At 36.7% G+C, this 18,483-nt stretch overlaps 1 protein-coding gene across 1 annotated transcript in view; it reads right to left on the minus strand.

Moving 5' to 3' along the window:
- Positions 1-426: 426 nt before the first annotated feature.
- Positions 427-18,483, minus strand: part of LOC150084862 (uncharacterized) — a 243,598-nt gene continuing 225,541 nt past the window's right edge. The window contains exons 20-21 of the mRNA XM_090376371.1: positions 6,799-6,880; positions 427-608 (exon numbers count right to left, since the gene is read on the minus strand). Of these exons, the coding sequence (XP_090232497.1) occupies positions 552-608; positions 6,799-6,880 (139 nt within the window). The 3' untranslated portion in view covers positions 427-551. The remainder of the gene's footprint in view (positions 609-6,798; positions 6,881-18,483) is intronic.

Genomic DNA, 18,483 nt, shown 5'->3' on the forward strand with positions numbered 1-18,483 from the left:
ATGTTTTAATGGTCATTTATCACTGTTTACAAACCTGCCCTTTATCTTGAATTTCTGATAAATTAAAATCATGAAAAATTTAGTGGCTAACTTGTACAGATGGTTATTATTTATTTATTGATGAAGTTGTTTTGGCTTTTTATTTCTCTGAATTTCTATTTACATACACAGTCCTTCATATGTTCAAATATTAATTATAAAATTGTTTTGGAGGCAAATTTTCTCCTAATATGCAGTGCACAAAGCTAGCTTATTTGTTTTAACACAAAATATATAAAAACAGGCAAAAACTGTTTACTTTTGTTTTTACAAAATGGAAAAAAATTGTTATAAAGCATTTCTTTCTCATTTCCAATTAACTTGTGAAGAAAAAAATCTTCAGAGTAAACTGCCTGGAGTCCATTAAAATTGAAAATGTTATGATAATTTCAGTATGCTGTTCATGATGTATCTTATGAGCACACATTACAAAATGCTTATTGGAGATTGCCACTTTCAAGAGAATAGCACCTGTTTGGATTAAGGCATACTGATACTTCTAGGGCAGGAAGTTATGATTCTGTACTTGCTTCTTTTGAAAGTCTAGTTTTTCTCGTCAGTTTAGCTTTCTGAAAATTAAATTCACATAAGTCAATAATAAATCAGATATCCAGAGATAAAAAAATTGATGTATTATTATACATATAGTCCCCACCTTATGCTTGTGATACATTCCAGAAAATTTCAGGAAAGGAAATTATAACAGTCTAAGATTCTAAGTTACAAGGAAAGAATGTAGAGAGGAGTACAGGTGAATTATTATGGACCAATTTTAGAGCTGCTGTAACAGAAGCATATATAATATTAATGCATATATATCATTAAACTTTGAATGGATTGAGCAAGCTCAATGCTGGTGAGATTCTTCCTCTTGCTTAGACTATGCACATGAGGAGACAAATTCAAACTGAGGATGGATAGTTGCAGAATAGATGCACAAAACTTTGCCTTTAGTCAATAATCAACAGGTGGCTGATTGCTAGAACAAACTTTTGTCTAACGTGGAAGTGGACAGCTTGAATAATTCAAGAAAGAACTAGACAAACTATTGGAGGGGATGGATAGGTGAAATAGCTTTTTTTTTCTTTTTTGGCTGATGCTGTATAAGCTTGCTTTCTTGCATTATTTGCCATCATTAATACTAATTCTCTTCTCTTCTCTGAATTTTTAAAAGAAATTTAGCACAAAAATGGTGAGGTGGATGAAGAAGGAATTGACTAGTTTAATAGAGTAAAACAGTAGCATGAAACAGGTATAGAATGATGAAAAGTTCTGAAATACATAATAGTTATAAGTTGATTTTCTTTGTATTTACACAGGTTTTACACCTGTGTAAATACAAAGAAAAGAACAAATCTAACCAAATCTTTATGTAATGGATGCAGGCTACTTATTGATAATCCAGACGATGCAGCTGATCAAATGGCTACTTTGTATTGATCTCTATAGATAAAAGCCCTTCATAGCAAACAGAAACTGTACTAGTGAACCTAAGCACCAAAAAACCTATATAAAATTACAGAGGATTGTTTAGTGGAAAAAAATTTTGAACCTTAAGGAAAGTAATGATCCTGGGGAAGAGTGCACATACACAGTTATTCTGAAAGAAGCAGCAAGGGAATGCATCTGCCCATTAAGGTTAACCAGCTATGAAGACTTCACTAGATTTAGCAGGAGGCAATCCTCAGGATTGAGAAGCAACTAATGTATTACCAATCCATAAAAGTGGTTCCAAGAATGAAGAAGATATTCACAGACAATTCAGTCTGACTTCGGTAATAGAGAATCAGGAAGGCAATGATTAATAATGCAATACAGGATCATTCAGACAAAATGAGTTTTCTTGAAGAAACACACAGCTTGGTTTCACTAAGGAAAAATAATGTTTAACTAATCTAACAGCAGTCATACATGAGTCGGATGCAGGGAATAGCTGTGTTTATTTGAAACATTTAACTTGAGCCATATTGAAATATTGCTATATAAGCAGGGATTACAGGTGAGATCCTTAGATGCTCACATCCAAAGATTTGACCAATGATCCTTAGTCCTGAAACAGAGCAGAATGAATTTTGCTTTACCAAAAGGTACAATGGTGTTACCACTTTCAAACAATAACTTGCTAAAAAGTAAATTTGTCATTTATATAAAAGCTGAGAATTTTGAAATAATAATCACAGCACCTTAGCTATCAAGCAGTAGTGTAGTACAGCAGAAAAGCAAGGCTAACAAGAAGTGCATTGCACCTGGCCCTGTGCTCATAACAAAAGGATAATCTATATTTTAAGAAATGAATGTAAAACGAACTAGAGCCTTCTTCATTAAGCATGCTTGCATTAACTATAACTGGACTTAATCTACTTGTTTCTAGGTGAAAACATTTAGTAAAGGTTTTGAGGTTATATTTCAATGCAGGAAATGAATAACTTAAAATTTGTGCACAACTAGGAGTTCAATTTCTATTGTAGGATCACTTTAGTCCCTCCAGTGATGGAGATCAACTTTCAGCCACAAAAGGTTGGGCTTTTGCTCACATTAGAGATGGCAATGAATCTAAAATATAATCTACTTTAGATTAAATTCACTTATTTGCTAATGGAGGCCACCTTTATTCTGATGAGAAATTAGTAAGTCCCAAAACAATTGTCATGATGGTGCTCTGGCTTTCAGATAAATAATTGATTCACCATTTTAATGATAATATTTATATAAAATTTAGAATTTAATTTAAATTAGGATAATTGAAATTCTTAATATCACTTTATACAAATAAGCTGACTCATGGATAACAGTGTTGTCTCTAATGGGAGCACAAGCTCAAGCCTTGCTGGGAGAAAGTCTTCTTTGTCACTGAAGGGACCAAAGCATCCTTGAGACAGTAACTAGAGTTTTACTGTTTTAAAAATTTAAAGTTTCAGTTTATAACTGTACCTAATGCTCTTGTTCCTGTTAGAACATCAAATATCTATGATGAAAACTGTAACAGCAAATTCAAAATGGGAAGCATTCAAAGAATTTATCTTGGAAGTTACTAGGCTTTTCATACCAACTAAAAAATTTTGTTCAAGGGTTAGGCCTAAATGGATGTCAGTGATGAGATATCTGGCAGAGAAGAAAAATGCATGGGATACATATAAATTAATGGGTGACACAGAAGCCTATGATAGATATAAGCTGGTCTATAACCAAGTCACAAAGGAGGTTAGGCAGGCAAAGGCAGATTACAAGAAATCTTTGGCAAAGGATGCAAAAACAGCAAAGAGTTCTTTACTTATATAAACTCTAGAAGGAATGGGATGAATCAGATTGGTCCGCTGGATATCGATGATTCAACTGTTGATGATCCTGCTCAGGTAGCTAACAAACTAAATGAGTATTTTGCATCTACATTCACATATGAGGAGCTATTCAGGGAGGGGAATGCCAGAGGTGAATTAAACTATGGCAATGAGCTCGATGATTTTGTAATAACTGAGAGCAAAGTGGAGGAGAAATTGTTAAAGATAAACATAAGAAAGCACCTGGGATGGATGGGATCTATCCAGTTATATTAAAGGAGGCAGCAAAGGAAGTAAGCAAACCCTTAGCCATAATTATGAGAGCTTCTTTGGACTCAGGGGAGGTACCCATGGACTGGAGATGTGCAAACGTGACCCCAATTCACAAAGGAGGATCAAAGGGCGACACAAGTAATTATAGACCTGTTAATTTAATTTCTGTTCCAGGAAGATTAATGGAGGCACTGGTTAAAGAAGCACTGCAGGATCATTTGGACAAGCCTTCAGTTACAGCTCGGACACAGCATGGTTTTGTTAAGGGAAAGTCTTGCCTGACCAATTTGATTGGATACTATGATGTGCTCACAAAGGAACTGGAGGCAGGGAATAACTTTGATAATATATATTTGGATCTTAGAAAGGCTTTTGATACCATTGCCCATGGAAGACTGCTGCACAAATTGGAGCAGTGTGGCATTGGAGGCAAATTACTGCTATGGATAAAGGGATGGTTGAGTGGGAGAAGACAGTGGTAATCAATGGACACTGGTCTTCATGGAATAATGTTATTAGTGGAGTCCTTCAGGGTTCGGTGTTGGGTCCATTGTTTTCTGTATTTATTAATGATACTGATGATGATATATCAGGCTTAATGTCCAAGTTTGTAGAAGATATGAAGGTTGGCAAGGTTGTTAATGACACTAATGGCAGTATGCTGCTGCAACAGAATCTAGAAAAGCTGAGCAGACGGGCTGTGAGGTGGCAAATGAAGTTTAACATTGACAAATGTAAAGTACTGCATATGGGAAGCAGTAACCCAGAGTAACGTATAAATTGTATGGTACTACACTGACAGTAGTATAGAATGAAAAGGACCTGTGTGTAATTGTATAGGCAGATATGAAGTTTTCTGGGCAGTGCAGACGGGCTGCAAGAGTAGCTCATGGTGTCTTGTCAATGATATACAAGAATTTTTCTAGCAGGGATAAAGAGGTGATTATCCCCTTGTATAAGGCAATGGTGAGTCCACACCTTGAGTACTGTATACAGGTCTGGAGGCTTCATTTTAGGAAACATGTAGAGCTGCTGCAGCCAGTGCAGAGTAGGGCAACAAGATTAGTGAAAGGAACAAAGGGTTGCTCTTACGAAGAAAGGCTTAAGTTTTGAAAATTAGTGTCTGGAGACTAGGCACCTGCGTGGTGATCTGACCTGATTGAGGAGTATAATGCCTTGAATGGTTTGAGCATGCTCAATGCTGATGGGATTCTTCTTCTTATTCAGAATAATTGCCTGAGAGGGCATAAATTCAAATTGAGGAAAGACAGTTGCAGGATAGATGTGCAGAAGTTTGTCTTTAGCCAGCATGTGGTTGATTGCTAGAACAAACTTCCATCTGTCGTTGTAGAAGTTGACAGCTTTAATAGATTCAAGGTAGAACTAGATAAACATTTGGAGCAAGTGGATGAGTGAAATTAGAAGATTTGGGTTTTTTTTTTTTGGCTAATGCTATATAAGCTTGCTTTCTTGCATCATGTGCCTATGCTAATGCTAACATAACTGAATTAATCAACTTTAAAATTACAACAGGGGCAAGTTACTACTGTGGATAAAGAGATGATTAAGTGGAAAAAGATGGTGGTCAAAATGGGTGCTGTTCTTCTTGGAATAATGTTATTAGTAGAATTCCTCAGGGTTCATTGCCAGGTCCCAACGTTTTTCAATGTTTATTAACAATATTGATGAAGGCATATCAAGCTTAATATGTAAGTTTGCAAATGATAAAAAGAATTCAGGGTAATTAATGAGAGGAAGCAAGGCAGGCTACTGCAATAAGACAGAAAGATTAGGCAGATGAGCTGAGAAGTAGCAATTGAGGTTTAACATTGATGAATTTAAGATACTGCACATATGGGTGGCAGTAAACCCAGAATAACATACTTATCTCTACTACGCTCAAAATGGTATAAAACAAAAAAAAAAGAAAAGACCTAGGAGGTAAGTGTATAGTCTAGAAGTTCTCTGAGCAGTGCAGAGAGGCTGCTAGGCCAGCTTATGGGGTTCTGTCATTCATATGCAGGTATTTTGCCATCAAGAATAAGATGATTATCCCATTGTATAAGCCAACACATCATGAGTACTGCACAGAGATCTGGAAACATCATTTTAGTAGGGATGCAGATCTGTTGGAATAGGTGCAGAGAAAAGCAACGAGGTTAGCAGAGCCAAAAATAGCACTCTTGCCAAGAAAGACTTCAGTTCCACAAATTGCAACAACTGAAACTAGGTACCTGATTGAAGTGTTTAAGGCTTTAAATGAATTAAGTACATTAAATGATGATGACATATTTACTCTTTCTCAGGCAACACACTTAAGGGGCATATATTTAAATTGACAAAGGACAGGTTCAGAACAGATGTGCAGAAATTTGATTTCAGCCAGAGAGTATTCAACTGTTGTAACAAATTTCCATATAGTGTTGTAAAATTAGACAGGATGGATAAATGATGTGGATAGTGGGTTTTTTTTTTTTTGTTTGTTTGTTTTTTATATTTGATGCTATGTAAGCTTTCTTCCTTGCATCATTTGCCACTGCAATTATTACTTATGGATGTTTTCAAAGCTGTTATTTGGAATACTCATTTAAATGTTTTGAACAATTGGCAGGTCTAATAAGTGGAACATGTTGAGATCAATTTAAAATACTAAACTCATCAATTGGCATACTGTTCTGGTGTCTTTTGGCCAAATTCAAGGAGAAGAAGCATAATGTAATCTTCCTCTTTTGCAAATTACAAATCATTGGCAATCCAAGCATAAATGATTAGATATACGAAATACTGACTTTCAAGAGAATTGAAAGTCTTGTATACATAAGCTATGCTCTTCAGTGACCTAACAGTAAAAAAAAAAAAAAAAAAAATTGCAGACAGAAATGTCATGAATTTGGGATTACAATATCAACACAAAGAATGATAAGATCACTGAAATTACCTTGCATGATGAAGACAACTCAGAATGAAGTAATAGCAAATAACTGTTTAAATGAACTCAAAAGGATTAGACACATAACAGGTGAACATTATATCTCTAGTTGTTAACATCACATACACATGAGCCCATATGTACATATGATACACATATGGGCTCATATGATATATAATTATGGGTATATCATTATCTTCCAAGACTAATTGATGATTGCTTCATTCCATCCCATCCCATCCCTTAACTATAAATTATCTTTAAAAACACACTACTTACCAAACCTTTTTCTTTAACTGATGTAATACTACCTTTACTTTCTTTTGCAATATCACTTACTTTTTTTCTTATTTTTTCAAAACTGCAATGGACAGAAAGTAAATTAAATATACATCCTTAAGTTTCACTGTTAATAAAAATAACAAATTACAATATATTGTGGATATAAGCACCCCAACCCTAACAAAATACAACACATACATACAAAAAAAAACAATTTTTTTGGAATGCCTTCAATTCACAGTTTCTATAGTTTCATGCTTTCAGAGCATAGATGAAATGTGCAATAGATAAGATGAAGTTTGAGAAGAAGAAACAGACACACATGTTAAGGGGTTAATTAACATGAAATGTTTTGTATGGAGCATCATGTGTAGGGCTGAAACATGATTAGAAGACTTGAAGCTTTTTGAGATGTGGATGTGGAGGAAGCTTGAAATGGACAGATAGGGTTAGAAACAAAGTACTGAGGAAGGTAAGGGAAAACTGAAGAATGATAAAGGCTATAAGGAAAAATGAACAAAGAAAAACAAATGATAGGAAGAATTTTTGCTTTTCTAAAGGCGACTACAGTGGTCTCAGTTTTAAAATTCTATACAGGGGTACTAACTGATGATGTTACTATCAGTAAATTCTAGATGGGAAGTACTCAAGGAATTAATCATAGAAACTATTAGGCTTTTCATACCAAATAAGAAATACTCTTCAAGGTTTGGGGCTAATAAATGTCAGATGAACTAATGAGACTCGTGGCAGAAAGAAAAATGCATGGGATGCACATAAATTATCAATCGACACATAGGCCTACGGTAGATATAATAATGTCTGTAATCAAGTCACAAAGGAGGTTAGGCAAGATAAGGTAAATTTTGAGAAATCTTTGGCAAAGGATAAAGATAAACAGCAAAGACTTCTTTACTTACATAAACACTAGAAGGAAGGAGATGAATCACATTGGTGCGCTTGATATTAATGGTTTGACTATTGATTATCCTGCTCAGGTTGCTGACATACTGAATGCTGACATTCCTCACACATGAGGAATTATTTAGGGAAGTAGATGCCAGACATTTATCAAAACTCTAACAGAGCGCTAAATGATTTTGTAATAACTGAGAGGAAATGGAAGAGAAATTGAAGTTAAACATAAGAAAGGCACCTGGGGCGGATGGGATCTATCCAATTATATTAAGGGGAGGCAGCATAGGAAGTAAGCAAACCCTCAGCCATAATTATGAGAGCATCTCTGGATTTGGAGGAGGTCCCTGTGGACTGGAAATGTGCAAATGTGTCTCCAATTCACAAATTGGGATCAAAGGGTGACACGAGTAATTACAGACCTGTTAGCTTAACCAGTGACTCCACTGTTCTAGGAAAAACAGTGGAGTCACTGGTTAAAGAAGTAATGCAGGATCATCTAGCCAAGAATGCAGTTATACTTCATACACAACATGGGTTTGTTAAGGGGAAATATTCTGACCAATCTGATTTACTACAATGCAGTCATAAAGGAACTGGATGCAAAAAATAATTTTGATATAATATACTTGAATTGCGGTAAAGCTTTTGATACCGTTGCACATAAGACTGCTGTACAAACTGGAGCCAGGGCCATGCAAAGATAATTGGGGGCTCAGGTGCATCAGGAGTTAAGGGCCTCCTTTATTTATGTTGAGACTCTGATGTCTCCCTTGATTGGGGTCCCTAGATTGGGTGTCCTGGTGCAGTGCATCCAATGCACCCCTACCCATTTGTGGCATTAAGAGCAAGTTACTACTATGGATAAAGTTAAGTGGAAGAAGACAGAGTGGTTATCAATGGGCACTGCTCTTTGTGGACTAATGTTATTAGTGAAGTTTCCCAGAGTTCAACATTGGGCCCATTGTTGTTTTCTATATTTATTAATGATATTGATGTGGGTATATCACGCTTAATGTCCAAGTTTGCAGATGATACAAATGTCGGCATGGTGATTAATGACAATATTGATGGTGTCTACTACAAAAGAATCTAGAAATGTTAGGCAGATGGGCTGAGAAATGGCAATTGAAGTTTAACACTGACAAATGCAAAATACTGCATATGAGTACACTGAAACCCCAACATCCTATGGTAATTCGTTCCACAAAACCCATTGTATGTTGAAAATATTGTAAGTTGAAACTAAAAATACATTGATTTACTGTAATACATTCTCCAACAACACATAAAACAGGTATTTCTTGCATGTTATACTTCATTTTTACATTAAAAATGGGTTTTTTTTTATAAAGATTACTTAATAGTCATAAAACATCTTAAAATAAAAAAATTAAAAAAAAGACTTGAAGTGCAGAGCTGATGAAATCAATGGTGGCACAGTGGTGGTGGGACTATATCAAGCATCACACATCTTTTCAGTCTTTTGTTGCTACTGGTAAAGAAACTGTCCAAATGGACTGATTCTTTACCAGTAGAAACATCAAAAGCACCTGGTGGAAACATCATTCCCAGAACTTACAATCAGCCTCACAGTCCAGCATGTTGAACTTTGACCTCCAAAAATCTTTGAGGGTGAGAGCATTTTCACCAGAGGCTGCTGCAAAGCAACTTGAGAACATTTTCATGGTGTAGATTTTCTTGAAGTTTGCAATCACTTGCTGGTTTGGTTGAAGAAGAGGAATGGTATTGGGAGGCAAAAATTTCACTTGAACAAAGTCAAATTGTGCCTCAAGAGACTGAACAAGGTTGGGATCGTGGCCTGGCACATTATCCAGCAGGAGCAGTGCCTTCACAGGAAGCTTATTTTTCTCAAGATAACTCGTCACTGAAGGACAGAAAACTTCAAGCTCCCATTCATTGAAGACATATCCTGTAACCCAGGCCTTCTTGTTACTGCACCAAAATACTCCCAACATGCATTTGTCAACCTTTTGTTGTTTAAATACTATGGAAGTATTAGAGTGATACACAAGCAAAGGCTTCAAGCTTAAAATCTCAAGAGGTATTGGCACCCAACAGAAGACTGAGCCTATCTTTCATAGGCTTATGCCTATGAAACCAGGTAAACTAGCCTCATCATTAGTGATGTACGTGTTCCTGGGCATTCGCTTCCAGAAAAGGCCGATTTTGTAAATGTTAAAACCTGCTGGGGAAGGTAACCCTCCTGATCAATTAACTCTTGGAATTTAATTTTAAAGGTCTCAGCTGCTTTATTATCAGCACTGGATGCCTCTCCATGCCTTTCAACACTTTTGATATTTGTCCCTTTTTTTGAAGTGTTTGAACCAGTCTCTGCTGGCTTTAAAGTCTTCAAAGTGCACAGCACTGCCACTGGTTTATGGAGCTTGAAGTTTCAGATCTCACAGGTTGACAGAGCTTGTATTTTCAGATCATCACAGATCTGAAACAATCGTACGAGTTCTGCACACCACATGTTGAACGATAATGCTAATTGGTTGAGAACAATCGTAAGAGTGATGTTCCGTGCACCACGTGTCTGAAATTTCCACCCATGTATCATTCCAGCTATATCAGAAAGCCATCAGTACCTGCAAATATAATTGGTCAAAATAAAAGATTGTATGGAAGGTACATATATCGGTTCCTGAGAATATCAGATGTCGATGTCATCTTAAGTAGAGGCTCTACTGTAGTAGTAACCTCAGAGTAACAAACCAAATGTGTGGTACTACACTCAAGATAGTGGAAAATGAAAAAGACCAGAGAGTAATTGTGCAGTCAGATATGAAGTTTTCCAAGCAGTGCAGACAGGCTGCCAGGACAGCTCAGGGGGTTTTGTCAATGATATACAGGAATTTGGTAGCAGGGATAAAGAGGTGATTATTCCATTGTATAAGGCAATTATCATGCCACATCTTCAGTAATGCATAGAGGTCTGAAGGCCTCATTTTAGGAAGGATGTAGAGCTGCTGGAACGAATACAAGGAAGAGCAATAGGATTGGTGGGGGGGGGGAAACAAAGGGGTGTGCTTAGCAAGAAAGGCTTCAGTTCTACAAATAAAGTGTCTGGAGACTAGGCACCTGCAAGGTGATCTGATTCAGATGTTCAAGGCTTTGAATGGATTGAGCATGCTCAATGCTGACGGGTTCTTGTTGAGTTTAACGACACATAGGCTGCTGGGGCCATATTGTGTCTTTCTAATGGTGAATATGAAATAACTATATTTTATGATATATTCCTATCCGGTTTAGGAAAGTAAATAGTTCCTTTTTATTAGGATCATCTTCCAGGATCTGCAATAAATTTATTGATGACAGTGTATTAGCAATTGTTTTAAAGGTGTCTAAGCGGATGTTTTGAAAGTGGGGACAGTCCACTAGCAAATGGTCAGTTGTACTTGACATGATGTAGTTTTATGGGAGCGCTGTCAGATACATGTGAGTGAGATGAGTATGCCCAATCCTAAGCCTTCCTAAAATTGTTTCTTCTCATCTGCTTTTCTGGAAGCTAGAGAGCACAGCTTTGGTTCTGGTTTTATTTGGTATAGTTTGTTTCTTGGATATATGGAGTTTGTTTCTTGGATATATCGGTATATGGAGTTTGAAAAGTCTGCAAAAGAGTAGTATCTGGTTGTTTGGCTGCAAGATCTGCTCTTTCATTTCCTGATATTCCACAATGTCCTGGAATCCAGCAGAATGTCACAGTTTGGTTCCATTCCTTACAGGCAAGTAACTTAGAATGTATTTGTTTTATTACAGGGTGAGGAGTTGGTATTACTATTTATGGCAGAGACAGCACTGAGTGAGTCAGTGCATATTCAGGCAGATGAAATTAGAAGTTGAGTAATGTGATCTAGAGCCAAGTTAATAGCATAAAGCTCAGCAGTAAAGATACTGCATTCTACAGGTAATAAGACAGAAGTGGTGAATGATGGGAAGATTGCCACAGTACCTACTTGGGTCTCTCAGTTTTTGATCCATCTGTATAGATCTTACAGGCCTGTGAATAAGAAGCAGAGTGAGTTTCATGTAACTGTACGAAATAGTCATCATAAATTGCAGGGATATTTGTCCACAGTGGATCAGGAGGTGTCATGTCCTGATATATATTGCCAATTTCTATATTCCACGTTTGAGTTAGTTCTTTAAGTCTAAGTGCAGCAGGTCTGTTTTCATTTGGTTTACTGTTGTAAAATGACTCCAATACGGTATTGTACAGACATCTCCAATTCGGGTGAGAGGGAAGACTACAGATTTTTGCAGCATACATCAAAAGCAATGTTTTCTCCGAAGATGTAACGGAGGTTTGTGGGCTTCAATGTAAAGGCTCTGAACTGGGGAGGTTCTGAAAGCCCCTAGAGAAACTCTCAGAGCACTGTGATGGATTGTGTTCAATCGCTCTAAGGTAGTTTTCCTATCAGAGTCACACACTGGGGAGCCATAGTCTAAACGGGACATGATGAGAGCTCGATAAAGATGAATCAGGGTATGTCGATCAGTGCCCCATGACATAGATGACACACACCGGAGGATATTCAATTTCTTCAAGCAGATGGTCTGAAGGTAGGTCACGTGTGCTTGGAAGTTTAGTTTCCTATCTAGAACCAGGCCAAGAAAACGGACAGTGTGAGCAAGGGGTATTGGCATGTTATTGATCTTTAGCTCAGGATCAGGATGAAGTGACCGTAGTTTGCAGAAGTGAGTAGTGGTGGATTTCTGCTCAGCAAGACGATATCCATAAGGTCCAGGCTTCTATTTTGAATAGAGCAATTTGCAACTGTCTTTCGATAGTATTCATGCTTTATGATTGGAAGGATATAGTGAAGTCATCTGCATACATGTATACTTGAATGGTTTTTGGAAGGTCTTCCAATATGTTGTTGACCTGAATCACAAATAGGGTAGCACTCAGTATTGAACCCTGAGGGACACCCTCCTCCTGAATGCGAGATGCTGACAGCATGTTTCGATATCGGACTTGAAAGGTGTGTAATTTTAAAAAGTTTTGAATTATTTCAGGAAGATTGCCTCTCAGCACCAATTGATGTATATATTTAATAATGCCATGATGCCAAGTGGTATCGAATGCTTTTTGAATAGCTAGGTTGATCATCACTAGATGCTGTTTCAAGACAAAGGCATTTCGTATGCTGCATTCAAGTTTTACAAGTAAATCTAGGATAGATCTGTTTTTACGGAGAGCCATATTGGTGATCAGAAAGAATATACTGGGAATCTAGAAACCAGGTAGTAGTAGTGGCATGTGATGCAAGAAAGCAAGTGTATCAGCTTATGTAGCATCAGCCAAAAAAAAATTCACACAACCATTCTCTCTAAATGTTTGTCCAGTTCCTCAAATTTATTTAACCTATCAACTTCCACAACAACAGATGGAAGTTTGTTCCAGCAATTAACCACACACTGGCTAAATGCAAATTTCTGCACATCTATTCTACAGCTGTCTTTCCTCAATTTGAATTTATGCCCCTTTAGATTCGTAATCTGAAAAAGTTGAAAAATCCCATCAGAATTCAGCGGGCTCAACCCATTCAAGGCCTTATACACCTCAATCAGATCACCTCACAGGTGCCTAGTCTCCAGCTGCTGCAATTTGCAGAACTTAAGGCTCTCCTGGTAAGAGGATCCCTTCATTCCCCTCACCAATCTTGTGCCCTTCTCTGCACACGCTCAAGGAAATCTACATCCTTCCTAAAAGGTCAATGAATGTTTTAACTTTTTACATATAACCGGTATTTGGCGCATTATAGCCTCAGTTGCTGATGCGCCAATAAAACCCAAACCAAACCAAACCAATCCTTCCTAAAATGAGGCCTCCAGACCTGTAACACAGTACTCAAGGCATGGCCTGACCATTGCCTTATACAGAGGGACAATCACCTTTTCCCTGCTAACAAAATTCCTGTATATCATTGACAAAACCCCATGACCTGCCCTTGGCAGCCTATCTGCATTGCTCAGAAAACTTCATATCTGACTGCACAATTACTCCCAGGTCTTTTTTCATTTTCTATCTCCTTAAGTGTAGTACCACACAGTTGGTATGTTTCTCTGGGGTTATATGCAGTACTTTGCATTTTTCAATGTTAAACTTCAGTTGCCACTTCTCAGCCCATCTCCCAAATTTTCTAGATCCTATTGCAGAAACACACTGCCATTATTGTGATTAACAACCCTGCCAACCTTTGTATCATCTGCAAACTTCAATACTAAGCCTGATATACCTTCATCAATATCATTGATAAATATACAAAACAACAGTGGACCCAACATCGAACCCTGTGGGACTCCACTAATAACATTAGTCCACGAAGAGCAGCATCCATTGGTTACCACCCTCTGTCATCTCCCACTCAACCATCCTTTTATCCATTGTAGCAACTTACCCTTAATACCATTCTGCTCCAATTTGTACAGTAGTCTTCCATGCACAACAGTGTCAAAAGCTTTCCTGAAATCTAAGTATATGATATCAAAATTACTTTTTGCATCCAGTTCCTTTGTAACCACATCATAATATCCTAGCAAATTTGTCAGACAAGACTTTCCCTTAACAAACCCATGCTGTGTCTGAATTATTGCTGCAGTCTTCTCTAGATGATCCTGCAATGCATCTTTAACCAGTGACTCCATTATTTTACCCGGAACAGAAGTTAAACTAACTGGTCTGTAATTACTCGTGTCACCCTTCAATCCCCTTTGTGAATTGGGGACACATTTGCACATCCCCAGTCCATGGGGATGTCCCCTGAGTCCAAGGATGTTCTCATAATTATGGCTAAGGGTTTGCTTACTTCCTTTGCCCCCTCCTTTAATATAACTGGATAGATCCCATCCACCCCAGATGCCTTTCTTATGTTTAACTTCAACAATTTCTCCTCCACTTTGTTCTCAGTTATTACAAAATCATTAAGCACCCTGTTACAATTTGATAAGCTTGTGGCATTTTTAAACCTTAATAACTTCTCATGTGTGAATATAGATGCAAAATACTTATTCAGTTTGTTTGCTATCTGTGCAGGATCATCAACAGTCGAACCATCAATATCAAGTGGACCAATCAGATTCATCCCCTTCCTTTTAGAGTTTATATAAGTAAAGAAATCCTTGCTGTTTTTCTTAGTATTCTTTGCCAAAGATTTCTTGTAATCTGCCTAACCTCCTTTGTGACTTGATTACAGACTAGCTTATATATATATATATATATATATATATATATATATATGAGTTAAGTTAATAATGGTTAGAGTTTTTTTAAAAATAAAATATGATATGTATGTATAATATAATAAAAAAACTCTAACCATTATAAAAAAACTTAAAAAAAAAAAAAAAAAAAAAAAAAAAAACTCTAACCATTATAAAAAAAAACTCTAACCATTATTAACTTAACTCATATTCATACAGACCGATGTAATGTTTAATCGTCCTAGATGGCATTAATTGGTTATGTTACTACTTAATATTTATTATAATACTTATATTTATTATAACATTTAATATTTGCTTTTTTATACTTGGATATATATATATATATATATATATATATCATAGGCTTCTGTGTCGCCTGATAATTTATATTACCCCAGGGGCTCACATCTGGTGAGTATGGGCTTGGCAAACGCAGGATACTGAGCTGGATATCATCATTCTTCTCTTTCTTGCTTTCTTGGTGATTCCCTTTTACTTCTCTCTCTCAGGAAATTTTTTCTTTTTTTGGCTGGTGCAGCATAAGCCTCAGGCTTCCTTGCACCATATGGCTAATAATAATAATATGCATCCCACGCATTTTTCTTCTCTGCCACGAGTCTCATAAGTTCATTTGACAACCATTTAGGCCTAAACCTTGAACAATATTTCTTAATAGGTATGAAACGTTTAGTAGCTTCCACTATTAATTCCTTGAATGTTTCCCACTTAGAATTTGCTGTTGGTAATGTCATCAGTTGATCCCACTGTACAGAATTTAAAAACTGTCTGAGACCACTATAGTCACCTTTACGGAAGCAAAAACCCCTTCCTTTACCCCTGATGATAATTATATCTTTAAGTAAATCCCACATGAGTACACTGTGATCACTGCCACCCAATAATGGTTCCTTTATCTACAAATTCTTAATACACGAATGATCACTGCTGATAACCAGATCAAGAGTATTACCGTCTCTGGTTGCCTCTCGAACATGCTGCTGCAGAAAACAATCATCCAATAAATCCACAAAAGTCTTACTAGTGTGCGAGTGACCAACCCATAATTCCAGTCTATATCTGGGAAGTTAAAATCCCCCCATTATAAGACATTCTGATTTACTAGCCCACTATTTCTCTGTACAATTGTTCATTGTACTCATTTGAGTTATTAGGCCTATAACACACGTACTCTTATTTTTGCTTTTGCAGTGCTTATGTCACACCAAACTGCATAAGAGGTGAGCCTCTTATGCACCATCCTTTCAAATATTTTGCCCAAACAGCTTGTTAATGATATCGGTTTGTAGTTCTGGACCAAAGTGGGTTCTTTGCCTGGTTTTGGAATAGCACAGATATAGGAATGCCGCTAGGACAAAGGATAAGTATTTTCTGAAAAGACATGGTTATAGAATAGTAACAGTATGCCTAGGTCGGCTTCACATAGATGCATCAGCATACTGTAGTGAATGCCATCTGGTCCTGCTCCACTATTTGACAATTTCTTAACTATTCCTTGGCTCACTTAGAGTAAAAGGCTGGTTATAAGGAAGTGAGAATCTAGTTTGAAAATTCAATTTTTGACGTTCTTCACTAGTTTTAATGTGTTGAAAGGAGGTCACATAAGAGGATGAGGTGGAAATGTTATAAAAAGACTCTGATAAAGCATTTGCAATATCAGTAGGGGAAGATAATTCCTGCCCATTCCATTGTATTATTGGTGATTGCAGCAGTAGAAATTTCCATTCATAATATCCTATTAAATTTGCAGACAAGACTTTCCCTTAACAAACCCATACTGTGTCTCAATTATTGCTGCAGTCTTGTCTAGATGATCCTGCAATGCATCTTTAACTAGTGACTCCATTATTTTACCCGGAACAGAAGTTAAACTAACTGGTCTGTAATTATTCGTGTCACCATTCGATTCCCTTTGTGAATTGAGGTCACATTTGCACAACTCCAGTCCATGAGTACCTCCCCTGAGTCCAAAGAAGCTCTCATAATTATGGCTAAAGGTTTGCTTACTTCCTTTGCTGCCTCCTTTAATATAACTGGATAGATGCCATCCACTCCGGGTGCTTTTTTATGTTTATCTTCAACAATTTCTCTCCCACTTTCCTCTCAGTTATTACAAAATCATCTAGCTCACTGCCAGAGTTCAATTCACCTCTGACATTCCCCTCCCTAAATAACTCCTCACGTGTGAATGTAGATGCAAAATACTCATTTAGTTTGCTAGCCACCTGAGCAGGATTATCAACAGTTGAACCATCAATATCCAGTGGACCAATCTGATTCATCCCTTTCCTTCTAGAGTTTACATAGGTAAAGAACTCTTTGCTGTTTTTCTTTGCATCCTTTGCCAAAGATTCCTCATAATCTGCCTTTGCCTGCCTAATCTCCTTTGTGATTTGGTTACAGACCAGCTTATATCTATCATAAGCTTCCATGTCACTCATTAATTTATATGTATCCCATGCATTTTTCTTCTGTGCCATATGTCTCATTAGTTCATCTGACATCCATTTAGGCCTAAACTTTGAACAATATTTCTTGATTGGTATGAAAAGCCTAGTAGCTTCCACGATTAATTCTTTGACTGCTTCCTATTTTGAATTTGCTGTTGGTAACATCGTCAGTTGGTCCCACCATATAGAATTTAAATACTGTCTCAGACCACCGTAGTTGCCTTTACAAAAGTAAAAACCCTTCTCTTTACCCCTGATGGTAGTTACCTCTTTGAGTAAATCCCGCTTCAGCACACTGTGATCACTGCCACCTAGTGGTTCCTTTATCTGCAGATTCTTAATGCATGAAGAATCACTACTGATAATCAGATCAAGAGTATTACTCCCTCTAGTTGCCTTTCGAACATGGTGATGTAGAAAACAATCATCCAATAAATCCACAAAAGCCTTGCTAGTGTGTGAGTGACCAACCCACAAATTCCAGTCATTATCTGAGAAATTAAAATCCCCCATTATAAGACTGTCTGATTTACTGGCCCACTATTTCCCTGTACATTTTCTTATTATACTCACCAGAGTCACAATATTCACTTATCACCCATCCATATAAGTTATTTGCACATAAGTACATTAAGAATGTTGATAATTCATTTTTATTGAAATCTTTTAGATATTTATTATATGCTTTTGCATATATAGTACAACATTGATTAATTCCACCTCTAATACCTTTTTCAATCATTAAGTACATATTAATATCAGTTAATAACTGTAATTCAATATTTCTCATTTTTAGCATTGCATTCCAGGATAAACTAGCTGTATAATACCAAGCAGGATCTAGTTTATAGGCATCTAAGCAAACATCTCTAAAATTTAATAATATCAGCTAATAACATGTTACATATAATTTTTTAAAAATAAATTACAATATTCACCCATGTAAATTCTTTTCAAACTTTTTGTGTGTGAATGTAATCTTCTTGAGATATATCAGATATTTCGTTTAATACGCTATAAATTTTTTTTTTTTTTCAGGTAATTTAATTCCTTCACATTTTTCTAA

The sequence above is a fragment of the Mastigoproctus giganteus genome, chromosome 6, assembly GCF_048544385.1.
Source record: "Mastigoproctus giganteus isolate SK-2022 chromosome 6, ASM4854438v1, whole genome shotgun sequence".
In the NCBI taxonomy this organism is placed as follows: domain Eukaryota; kingdom Metazoa; phylum Arthropoda; class Arachnida; order Uropygi; family Thelyphonidae; genus Mastigoproctus; species Mastigoproctus giganteus.